The sequence below is a fragment of the Anarhichas minor genome, unplaced genomic scaffold (assembly GCF_050575085.1).
Source record: "Anarhichas minor isolate MPS153535 unplaced genomic scaffold, ASM5057508v1 ptg000007l, whole genome shotgun sequence".
NCBI lineage: Eukaryota > Metazoa > Chordata > Actinopteri > Perciformes > Anarhichadidae > Anarhichas > Anarhichas minor.
In genome coordinates this window covers 21,571,125-21,583,520 of record NW_027466453.1, presented here as the reverse complement: position 1 = coordinate 21,583,520, position 12,396 = coordinate 21,571,125, and the positions used below count along the sequence as shown (strand labels likewise).

The following is a 12,396-nucleotide window of genomic DNA, read 5'->3' as shown; positions in this document are numbered from 1 at the left end:
CAACTTCCACCAGCAGAGGGAGGGAAGACATCAGAAACATGAGCTGTCAGCTGCTTAAAGGTCATTCAGAAAGGCCTTGTTTTGTATTTATTTTATATGTAAAACAGATACATATCTATGTCATGCAAAAAAAGGAGAAAAAGAAAATATCTGACCAAAGATTAGTTTTTTTAAATGAACAGCGATAGAGCAACAGATAGAGAGTTTTGCAGGATTTGAAAAGATTAAAAACTGATCCTGACTTGGTCCTCTTCCTCCTGGACTGGTATGTAATGTGTCTATTTCATTCATAAAATACACTACGATACATGCTTTTACATCAATAGATCTTTGTGACTCAAGTCGCTGGTGCTCATGGAAACACTACCGCTGTTGTCCACAGGGTCCGCCAAAATCAACACAAAATGAAAGTTCCTTATAGCTGCTTTAATTCTGCATGTGCAATTTAATACATGGACTTGTCTTCATCACCAGATAATATATAATCCATCTTTAAGCTTTTGACATCTTCTCACTGGACAAGCTAACGATTAAACCATAAATGAGGCAAGTTTCTTTATCTCTATTAATAATATCACTTGCTTTCCAATTTTTTTGTTATGCTTAAAAAAAGGAAAAGTCGCGTCCTACTCCGTTTCTTTCTTTGTGAAGTTACTACAAGATGATTGAAATCTAGAAACAAAGGCCAGGAGCTCTTATCTAGGTGTAGATCTGAACAGGTTAGGGTTAGGGGTCTGCTGGTACGTGGGCAATGTTGTTCGTGTTCAAATGCAACTTGAAGTTGCATTTCTATCTCAATAGAAGCACAGGGAACAGATCCAGTCACTCCATTGTGGGAGACAGACAGTAAGAGATAATAGCAAACACCAAACCCATCACACTGCACCACCATCACAGTGACCTCACAGGAAACAGTGAGCACACTCTTCCCTCAGGAAACATCTGGGCCAACACTCCAGCAGAACAACGGATCAGCAGAGAGGAGAAACGGGGGCAGAGGTGGGAGGGCGTCGTCGCAGCCGTGTTTTCACTTTTAAGTCCGTGGTCGAGGAGCCATTATAGGGGCAACGAGGAAGTGACCCTGCAATTCATTGTTTCCACTGAGAACTCCTCTGAGGCAGCGAGACGTGGGCTTCTATTGTACACCCGACTGGTAAGACTGGACTGGATCCAGGTGTTAACACGGTCGACAAATAAATGAGCAGAATTTCTTATTAGTCTTTATTATCTTGTCTTTATTTAATACTTTAATCTGCAGTTCACCTCTGAGCCACACAAGGGAGCCTGGATGTACATATTATTCTGATAATTGTTGCCTTCTTATAACATTGAATCTAATAAACGAATCTTCATACAACGGTTTGTATGATATTACTCCTCATTTTTCACTTCATAAAGAAGTCTCTCCTCTGCTGACTCTATATTCCACACCTTAGCTCAGACATGTCAGGTGACTGACATAACGGAGCCTGGTAATGAATTATTATCACATCTGTAGTTTGGATTTGGCAACATTTGGCCTCAGTACTAAACTAAAAAATCTGCATATCATAGAGGAGATAAACATGTTTTATCCAAATTGTGATGCAGTCTTTTACAGATTTAACAGTGTGGTTTAAAACCTATCGAGTTTCTATTAAAATCTCATCAAGGATTTATCTTCCACAAGAAAAACAATGTTTTACTCTCATAATAATAATAATAATACAAGAGTGGCACAAACTGGAGCTAGGCTATCACTCAAATACTAATGTTACACATAAAGGCATCTTCCAAAAAGGTTGTCAAATAGAAAGAAAACACACGTGTTCACACTCAAAAGCTACTGGCTCATAACTGTGGCAAGTAAATAATTAATAACTATTAAAACAATGGTTGTGTAATTTAGGAATCTTAGTGAATCTAACTCTGTTTACATCTTTTCAGATGTAAGCTGTATTGTGAAGCTAGCCTGGCTAACATTAGCTGCCTATAGCTTTGCACACCTGTTTATCATTTAGAGCTGCTAAAGCTAGCCTGTCCCATTAGCCTCCACCAGTCACATATTATCTCTTATTAATGTGAATATTTCTGTCTCCAACAGCCACAAGCGTGCAGAGCGGCCAAGGTAGCTAGCAAATATTAGAAATATGTATACATATTGTAACTAAACATAAAACACGCTACATTTGCATTGTTACCTGCAGCAGCACCTCCACCTGGTCAGGATAGTCGTGCCTTGAAGTGCTCGCGCACGCAGAGGGGGCTGTCTTCACATGCGCATGCGCGCGAAGACAAGGTGCCAGTTAATAACTAGCCCAATTAAAACGTTTTCTAGCCGAGTGTCTAAATATATAGTATGATAACAGTATAAGTTGATGTTAAATAGTCAGTGTTTCTCATAGATGTGGTTTAGGCTTCAGCAGTTGTATTAAAGTTAAATATTAAAATAGGGGTAATTGTGTTGGTACGGTCCGGGGGGAGGGGCCAGGAGTTAGACATTATAGAAAGAGTTGAGTAAATGAGTTGTTCTGAGACTATGACACTGAGCACGTAAACTACAAGATTATAGTATTTATGAAGAAGTCCAACAAAAATACATTTGTTTTCCTGCTTCAGAGACATTTCAGTGCTAAATTTAAAATGAAAGTTTATTCATTTCATATACACAGCAATATTACACAGTAATAGGCTTTTCATATCCAGATTAAACCACATTCACCAGAATCAACAGGAGCACCGTCTGAATCAACACATGATTATCTCAGATATACTGTACCGTTGATCATTTGCACCCATAATAAATCAGCATAGAGTATCATAACGTGAACTTTGCATAAGTAATGAACGCATGACAATTAATCACAAGAAGCTCAACGGGCAACATTCCTCCCCAAGTACAGGTTTGTCATTTTCACTTCAAAAAAAATGAATGAATTTAATCCAGTGAAGTGAAATGGTGTTGATGACGAACAAGATAATCAGGATAATCTTTTATAAAGTGCTTTGAAGAAAATTCTGTGAGACACAGATGGGGACATTTTATAATTTTACTTACTAACTTTTCTTTTCCATTTATGAAAATAGGTGAAATTCAGGATCATTTTTGTCAGTGTTTGATGTTGTAATACTCATGTTGGCCACAAGAGGCTGTGGTGCACCACTAACCCATGTTCTAAATAGAACTAAAAACATTAATGTTTTCTTCCAGGGGAGTTTTAATTTCTCCATTAACTCCAAACACGAGGTTCATATATTGTGTGTTGAGCTTCCGTACATTTTAACATGTACAGTAAACTAGTTTAAAACAAGGTAAACGGATGAAATCTTATGCAACAAGCTGCAATTTGAACTAATCATTGTTCCACAGCATAGGCCCCAAAGTAAGAATACATTTGAGTATTTCGTATCAATTTTTTAAAAAAGGATTAATGAAAGCCCCTAAATCCTGGAGGCACCGAAGCTCACAGTGATTGCACACAAAAGGAGACGATACAGTATTGATTGATACAGTACAATGAAACCAAATCGATTCCACACCAGCCTCGTAATGAGGGTGGCCGGTCATGCACATCATGCCCGAGTCAACAGCATGCTACAAGGACAAGTAGCAGCCAACGCCATGCCACATCCACCATCAATAATTGATTTTGTTAAACTGAGCCCTTTGTGCATGAGCCGTTCAGTCAGCTGCGTTCATTTCTTCTGGCAGTAGTCGCTGTATTTGCTGCAGGCCTTCTGCATGTCCGTTAAGAATCCCGGAACCCCAGTCTGTTGAAGACAAACGCACAGAAGAGCATCCATCGTGAACACATGTGCCAAGACGACCCACCCAGGCGGGGCGACACAAGGAGAGAGGGGCTCGCTGACGTCAGCCTCGCAACACACATCTGCTTACAATAACGATGGAAAACCACAAAGCAGGCCGGAGGGACGGAGCTCTGCGAGAACCCGAGAGTGAACCCGTCTACCGCCCTCTTTTAAAACCCCCTCATCAAAAGGTCTGTTTGAGCAGGTCAACCAGGAACATGTGCACATTTTTTGAAGAATCAAAACGTCAGTGCCGGAGGGAAATTGTTTCTTCACGACTTCCACATGTATGTGAAAGTTTTTAGCCGTTAATACATTTAAATCTACACACATTATATTGTCAAACTGTTTAAAACAACTGTTTCGCCGTCACTTTTAGGTTCACATGTGACCCGTTCGTAAGTGTTCAGCGAAGCCAGAGCCCCTTAAGCTGCTAAAAGGGTCACTCAGGTTTAAAGCTGTGAGGGTTTCATGATAACTGCATAATCTTTGTATTTATTGCAGGAAAATGACTGTTACAGTGAAACAAACATGCGAGCACTCACCCCCGCTGCCCAGTTCACCAGCCAGGTAGGGATACTGCCACCGGGGTTATCGAAGTAATTCATGAAGACTGTAAAGAAAACACATGTTCAGTGTTGATATCGGGGCGGCAGCTCATTATTTCTTTTGTTAAGCAATCAATTGTTTTGTTTTTGATACTAAGAAATATGGTGTAAAATGAATTTTTTTTACAAGTTTCCAGATCTCACATTAACAGTCAAAAATCAAAACGGAGGGCTGGGTGATGAACGCATGTGATAATATCTGGTTGTTGTAGTAAAATTCTGTTTTTAAAATAATGATTTTTAAGCAAATTTCAATAAAAAATAAAACAAATTGCACAAGAGTTTTCCTCGTGAAATAATGAACTCTGGAGCAAAGTATAAATCTATTATACCAACTTTAATATTTTGCGTTTTTGCATATATTTGCCCTATTATTATGAATATTAATATTGAAAAAATATATAAAAATATATATTACAATATAGATGTATTGCCATATTGCCCAGGCCTATCCAAACATTGAATTTACAATTATAAAAGTCAAACGTTCACTGGAACCCACAGCTGTTTGACATCTTTGCTGATAATTTAAATACATTTTTTATTAATTTATTAATATAATTTAATTTCACGCGTCACCTTTCGTCCCACAGCCTCCGTCGCTCTCCAGGGCGACGCTCTGCTTGTAGTCTTTGACCCGCAGCACGCCGCTGTTCTCTGCACACGGTATCTCCGCCGCACTTCTGGCCAGGATCACGCTGATCTTCCTGCCGTCCACGTCCAGGTCTCTGCGCTCCCTCACGTACACGTACTGAGGTTCGAGCTGTTAGGGAAGACACTCTGATGTCCTCTGACTTATAGGCCGTGCTCGGTGCTCACATTTCTTTGTCCAGGTGAAAATGTATTTGTGCGGACCAGAAGGATACGTCTCTGTTTGACAGAAGCAATGGGTATTTCACTTCCCAGTAGATCGCAGTCTGTCCACTGAAGTCCTTCTCATAGAGCTCTAAATATAAAATAAGAAAAAACATGAAATAAAAAAGCAGCTAAACATCAGATACATACAGGTGGATGGATACAGATGCACGTAAACGTGCTGTATGTTGTTTTTCATCTCAAGGAAAGGAAATAAAAGATTTCTGTTGGAAGAGTTAAAGGCACACTTGGAATACTGCCCATCGCCCAATTATGCAATTATTTAGCAGCCTCAAGTGGTTCAGTACAGTTTCTCGTGATCCACATGAAATATATTTGACATTCTGCACATGCAGAAAGAGACTTTATATTATGTCACAGGCTGCAACCAAAAGACAATAAATGATGATCCATCTTAACAGTAACAGCTTTGTCAGTTGGTAGTGAATTACTAATGAGACGGGCAGCAGGTCTACATGAGAGAGACTCCACCACGGACAACAAGACTTTCCCCCAAAAAGTGCCACTTTGGAGGAAAAAAACAAGCTACTTCAACTACTAATAAAATCACAAATTATAAACTATGTGCTTCTAGCAGACTAGGCAGCTTCGACAAAGTTACCTGCATTACTGCAGAGGTGCATGAAGACAAGGATAACAAAATATTATAAACCATGCCGCAATGAAAGAGTTATCCATGGTGAATGTCAGCGACTTACTACAGAGCTAATGTGAATGTGAAGAGTTATCATGAAGCAGGAGAGATGAGGGGAAGTGGATTTGGAGGAATTACTGTTTGTTTGTTGTTGTTTTTTTTACCTTTCACATATTTATCCCAATGTTTCCGATACGCCAGGTCCATGTAGACATCTGCACACAGCTCTGCAGTGCAGCTGGCGAGCACGCCAAAGACTTTGTACTCATAAAGACGAGTTTCCTGTAAACAGCACATGAAAGTTCTCTCTATAGCAAAAGCAGACTACATGCCACACCCACAGTACGGCAACCGATCCCTGAAAAACACACACCATCTGGGATTAGAGCCAGTCAGCGTCACACCCTCTCCCTGTGTGCTGGATTGGATTCAGCAGAAACAGGTACGGACGCTTCCCTTCACTCGCACTACTAAACCTGACACACTGCACTCATCGTCACTGGTTTTGTGCGTCTAGTTGAAGAGAAAGTAAAAGTCACACCAAACTCCATTCACAAAAACATCAGTTTAAGGCCGTCTTGTTTTCCCTTTGGCATCGGACAGCATAACCTCAATGATCACCAGATACACGCACATTACTACCCTCTGGATGATAGAGCAGCGCATTGAGTTACTAGAGACTCAAGCAGTGTCTTCTTAACGTTTAAACCAAATATGAAATATTGATATTGACTAAATAGTTCTCATAATAGTAATTCAATTAAGACGCTGGAATTACCTACACAAGACTCTTAATGAAGTCTCTTTAACTACAAATAAAATGTCATATTCAAAACTTCTTGTTTTTATCATGAATTTAACTTTTTCTTGAGTAAATAAACACGTTTGGGGGGTAAAGTTCCCACAGTCAAAATTCTTATGAATCCCTATTTTTCTTTTTTTCCATCACCTAGAATAGACAGTAAGAGAATTTAGATAATTCGTGTCTGCAGTTTGAAATTCATATTTTATTTCATTTTGACTGCGTTTCTTTTCGTTTACCTTTCATCGAGTCAGACTTGATGTGCTAGGTGTGCGCCGAGTTAAAGGAGGGTTCTTTCTGACTTGATAAATGTATTTAATCCGGTTTGAGGACGCAACAAGGAGCAGCAACATTAAATGGGCAGATTCGTACACGGAGTTTGGTGGGAACCGGTAAAGCCGGTCCAACTGCTCTCGCTCTTAATTTCCGGATACTTCCCACGTTGACCGCGTGGAAATCACTGCTGCTGTGTTTATTAATGTTTTCAACACATTGATTGAATCACATTCACCTTTTAACTACTAGCCCTATTTTTAGGTGACAATCTCACATTCTTTTTTGCAGAGGCAGATGCTGCAGTCTCTGCAGAGGAAACCCCAAAGCGACCCGGACTCATGCATCCCGTCCTCCTGTAGTGAAAGCAGCGGTTGTATGTATTGTCTCTACCTTGTCATAGAGCCGATAGATGGTGACCCCCATCGTCTCCACGAACAGCTCCCATCCGCCCTCCAGCTGCGGCTCGTCCAGCTCCCTCCACGCGCTCTGGAACTCCTCATCTGTAAAGTGTGGCGACATGACGGCTCCTCTCTTCACACCTCTGTCACAGGACAACCACGCTTCCGGTCACTGCTTTCAAAATAAAGGAGTATGTGATTGATGTGAGCACTAAACTACTAAGAATTATAATTCTTATCTTATGTCAGACCACATGATAACATATATTATGTTGCTGTACAACACTACATAGCATGTTTTAGCTTACACTATGTTATACTATACATTGTTATATTTCTGTATACTTAAATTTCATACTATGTTATATTGTATTATTATACTATATTTGAGGTTATACAATACTATAGTACTACACTTCCCCTTATTCTTTGTCTCATAATCCATAATATAGCATAATGTACCTATTATACAGATATGCATAACTGGAAGCATTCTTGTAAATATTTGCAGAGTAGAACATTACAGTTTTGTTTGTAAGTGTAGAAACACGACATCTGCACACAAACCACACCCACTCCTGTAGCCACATCCATCATTTCTTACTGTTACATGAAGATAAACTGAGCTCAGTATGTTATTATTAATCTGAATATTAATTAAAAACATGTTTAATGTAATTAGGGAAGGAGATGACGACCCGAAATCCCAAATCACATTTGTTTATGTGCGATAATCGGTGTTATGCAACAGAGATAAAAACAGAAAGGAGAGAAGACCACAGTGCCAATGTATTTACAGTGTGTGGAACAGGTGTGTGCGTCTTCCACTGTAAATCAACAGCTGTTGTGGGACATTTATGTAATCGTGTCAACAGGAATGATTTCTGAGAGAGTGTCACACACCGGTCTCACACACTGGGACAGGTCAGCATGGGAACCCAGTGAGAAAACTAAAACATCTGTCATGAAGTGAGTTTGACAGCAAGTCCATTTTTCTTCACATTTGTTAAACATTTTTCTCTTGAAAAAAAAAAGTGGTTACATTTCTCCAAATGTTTCCACCGTGGTCGAAGTTGCTCAATCAGACAAGAAGTTGTCTTTCCTACCGGTCTTGTTTATAGTCCTGTTATCTGTTCGTTTGTGCACTTTATTTTAGATTTCACTTTATTTTATATTTTACTTTATTTCATATTTTTCTGTAAATTTTAATATGTTTCTACTTTGCACTGTTGATTGTTTTTGATTGTTGTTAAATGTTATGCACCTCCCGTCATGTCAAATTCCTTGTATGTTCAACATACCATGGCAATAAACGGTTCTGATTCTGATTCTGATCAGTGAGGATATTCAGGTTAAAGAGCAACTCCACACATAATCCTGCTGCACTGAGCTCAGCGGGCTGAAGATTTAAACTGTGTGCTCTGTTGACTTGACTGATGACTTCTGAGAATGAGACACCTCCATTGCTTTCAGTCGTTGGTACAGCTTTTGTTTTGTCTTTCTCAATCTGTGAGTCCACAAACCTTACACTGAACCGCTGGATTAACCCTTTAACCAGATTAGAAACTGACATTATGTTGTGTATAAGCACTGTTTTATGGGGATTTACAGGCGTCATGTTGGTGGGTGTGTTTCTTTTTAGTTTTTATTTTGCTGCATTTTTTTTTCTTCTTCTTTTGTGTGTTGTCAAACTGCTGAAGTTTTCTCCACATAATAATAATGATAATAATAATACATTGTTAAATTGTGCCTTTCGTGAGATATAATATAATATAATATAATAAGTATAATTGAGATCCAGTGTCAGTGTTGTTCCGTCTATACAGTAACGGAAATGAACTGATATTAATTTCAGAATAAATGCTGCTATTGAACTAAGAGTAATTGCAACAAATGCTGGCAGCATTTATTTTGAAAAAGCATCACCAGAAGTTATATTTTTTCCTTATTGCTGTGAACTTCATGCTCCAGTCATCGATACTTGAAATAGTTGCTCTCGATGGGGATGTCAGTCCGACCAGCAGAGGACCGCACAGAGGAGCTCTCATCGTGAATGGGAGTCAGACTCCAGCCCGGAGAGAGAAGCTGTTCGTCGTTCCACGAAGAAGAAAACAACATCCACTTTTAATTAGATGAGTGTGAGTGAATATTTTATGAGCGTCTTTTTACTCAGAGGCAAGTTTCCCTGCAGCAGAGGAGAATCCAGGAGACTGTGCGACATGGAACACGGCTGTGAGGTAACTAACCTTCCGTCTTTCTGCACGGAGCTTTATGGAAACACGTCGAGGAGATTCACCTCGCTGCAAAGAACAAGCTGCAGTTTGGGTTTAAAGGTATACACTTAGTGCCAGCTGGAACCAGGCCCTGTATACATTCGGTTTAGATTAATGGTGGTGCGGATTAATATGATGGGAATTTTGAGGATTATTTAAAATAATAACTTCATCCTGATCTTCAGTTAAAGTATCCTAAACGTGCAACATGCACACGTTTACAAATATAGTAAAATGAGCTGAAGAAACATACTTCAACCCTCTTTTTAATCAAAATGATTGGACTTCACATCTTGGACCTTTTTCCCCCCACAGATGATTTTTCACATTCTCCAAAGTGAAGGGAATAAGTGACTGCAAACTTTGAGCAGTTCACACAAAAGACTTATTTCTCAGATGTTTTTTAAAATTGTTTTTAGAGCAAAGATTTGAGATCATTCAGAAATAATAGCCTAAATATTCATCTATCTTTGGAAACATCTTGCACCATTCTTCTGAAACGGGGCACAACTAGCATTATTTTCATTGATTAGTAATCATTTTGTCAATAAACTGTACTATAAATTCTCCACAACCCAAGTACAACCCTGTTGTTGTTATCTACACTCTATCAAGAAAATCCTGGTGGAATCAACCAATTAAAAACTAAATTAAAAAGTGTGTAATCTGTTTTCCCCACCCGGGTTGTTTAAACCCCCAGATTTCCGCCGGCAGCCTACGGCTAAACATGTTAATTACAGTTATTCTACAGCAACATACTGCTAAATCACAGTAATATACTGGCATAGCTAGTAAGCCTGTTATTTCACACAGTAATTTACTGTGAAAATGACACAATGCCTTACTGTGAAAGTACTGCAACTGGTAGCCAGTGATTTACTGTGAATCTACAGTCAAATAATTTACAGTGTACATAATACATCACCACAGTAGTACACAGCCATGACCCCCTGAAGGGGCCTGACCCATAGTTTGGGAACCACTGGTCTGGAGCATGTCAGAATGATCTTTTGCAATTCTACAACAGAGACATGCTGTTTTTTTTTTTTATGAAAACCCTGACAATGATGGAAAGTATAACTGACACTGCTCTGCTCATTTATTGTCACTCAGAGTCAGACATGAGTCAGGGGGGGGGGGGGGGGGTGCTTGTGAAATTGCTGGTGATTTCGAAGCTCCTCGCATTTCACGGAGCAGTTTGTAATGTCATATCCTGCGCTCTCCAGGGAATGTGTCAGCTCGTGCGGGGCCGAGCGGTCCTGCGTCATTCAGACACAACTCCCCCGACTGGGTCAGGCAGCGGCTGGGATTGTGCAAAGAGGTTACTTTAAAGCAGCGTGGGGAAGCGGTCAGAAAGTGGTGTCGAAATTGTGAAATGTGGTGCTGAATTGAAGGAAAAGTCTCTGTGTGTCCAGGGTTGAGCAACAAGTTTGGTTTCTTGCTTCACATAGACCGGGAGACCCTAGCAGAGGGAAGGAGGTCGTCGACGGGGAACCGTCTGAGGTTGGGTTAACAGAAGGCTACTCGATCCTGCAATGCCAGAAGAAGCCAATGAGGAAGCCATGAGAACGCCAGCGACACCAGAGAAGGCCAACAACAACGAGCACCCGGCAGCCGCCGTGGTAAACATCCCCCTGGTCAATGAAGTCCAGCTGACCGCTGCCACCGGCGGGGCGGAGCTGTCCTGCTACCGCTGCACCGTCCCCTTCGGCGTGGTGGTCCTCATCGCCGGCATCGTGGTCACCGCCGTGGCTTACAGCTTCAACTCGCATGGATCCACCATCTCCTACTTCGGTCTGGTGCTCCTCTCGGCTGGTCTGGTGCTCTTGGCGTCTAGCGTCGTCTGCTGGAAGTTGAGACTGGAGAGGAAGAAGGAGAGGCGAAGGGAGAGCCAAACCACCCTGGTCGCAAACCAGAGGAGTATTTTTACTTGAACCGGCAGTTTGGACCACGCTTCCTGGTTTTCTGAGATTTGGAGAACCAGCTGCAGACAGATGTTGTCCAACATGTGTTGGATTTCTGACCTGTAAAAGCTTTGACCGCAGACTCTCAAGGCCCAGATACTTTGAAAACTTTGTGTGGGATTTATTTGTCAAACAGACGCCGAGCATCTGGCGAGCTGGGAATGCAGCCAGCGGGACTGTATCACAATTAAGATGAATTACCACTGTGCGAAGCGATGTTGAGGAAGTCTCCCATTAATCTGCTGTTGGATGTGGCAGTTTTGATTGTAATGGGAGGGATTGTGGTTTGAAAGGCCCAGGAGAGCAGAAGGAAACTGAAAGACACAAGGACAATGATTCATGCCTCATTTACCACACTTCATCTTGGACATATCGGGTTGTGAAGCCTCAGCAATCATCTCACAGGAATTGATTAGGAATTGCCTGTTATGAAAGTATGGTACTCAATATGAGGATTTTCTTTAAAATGTGCCAATATATTCTGGTCAGCATATCAGATTAGATGGCACATTACGTTCAAGAGAGTATTTAACCTTAAATATATATATATTCTCTTAAAGCAATTCTCTTTGAGCACTTTTATCATAATCGTCGTATTCAATATTAAACGTCTATTAACTAATAAAGTAGCTTAAGTGATTCATCCAGAATTGTGCAACCCAGTCGACACAGAAAATGTTGAGTTGTTTGTTGGGTACGTTGAATGTTGACGTTTCTAAACCACAAATAAGTTTCATAGCCTCAGCTAACACTTGGAGAAATGCACGATGCGATGC

At 40.5% G+C, this 12,396-nt stretch overlaps 2 protein-coding genes across 2 annotated transcripts; one reads left to right on the top strand and one right to left on the bottom strand.

Annotated features, from left to right (window-relative positions):
- Positions 1-2,612: 2,612 nt before the first annotated feature.
- On the bottom strand, positions 2,613-7,504 carry pctp (phosphatidylcholine transfer protein). Its single transcript, XM_076081654.1, has 6 exons — positions 7,376-7,504; positions 6,072-6,189; positions 5,264-5,343; positions 4,977-5,148; positions 4,335-4,402; positions 2,613-3,750 (listed from the first exon to the last, which is right to left on the bottom strand). Exons 1-6 carry the CDS (start codon positions 7,502-7,504, stop codon positions 3,676-3,678), a joined length of 642 nt encoding a protein of 213 aa, XP_075937769.1. The 3' UTR covers positions 2,613-3,675.
- A 1,066-nt stretch (positions 7,505-8,570) lies between these two features.
- tmem100a (transmembrane protein 100a) lies at positions 8,571-12,396 on the top strand. Its single transcript, XM_076081644.1, has 2 exons — positions 8,571-9,620; positions 11,108-12,396. Exon 2 carries the CDS (start codon positions 11,192-11,194, stop codon positions 11,588-11,590), a length of 399 nt encoding a protein of 132 aa, XP_075937759.1. The 5' UTR covers positions 8,571-9,620; positions 11,108-11,191; the 3' UTR covers positions 11,591-12,396.

What these genes read in the sequence shown, in the direction of transcription:
- pctp (XM_076081654.1), bottom strand. Translation starts at nt 7,504, where the DNA reads ATGTCGCCACACTTTACAGATGAGGAGTTCCAGAGCGCGTGGAGGGAG. An exon ending in TTGGGATAAATATGTGAAAG is followed by an intron (nt 5,344 to 6,071) that starts GTAAAAAAAACA and finishes TTTTATATTTAG; the next exon opens with AGCTCTATGAGAAGGACTTC. An exon ending in TGGTGAACTGGGCAGCGGGG is followed by an intron (nt 3,751 to 4,334) that starts GTGAGTGCTCGC and finishes TGTCTTCAACAG; the next exon opens with ACTGGGGTTCCGGGATTCTT.
- tmem100a (XM_076081644.1), top strand. Translation starts at nt 11,192, where the DNA reads ATGCCAGAAGAAGCCAATGAGGAAGCCATGAGAACGCCAGCGACACCA.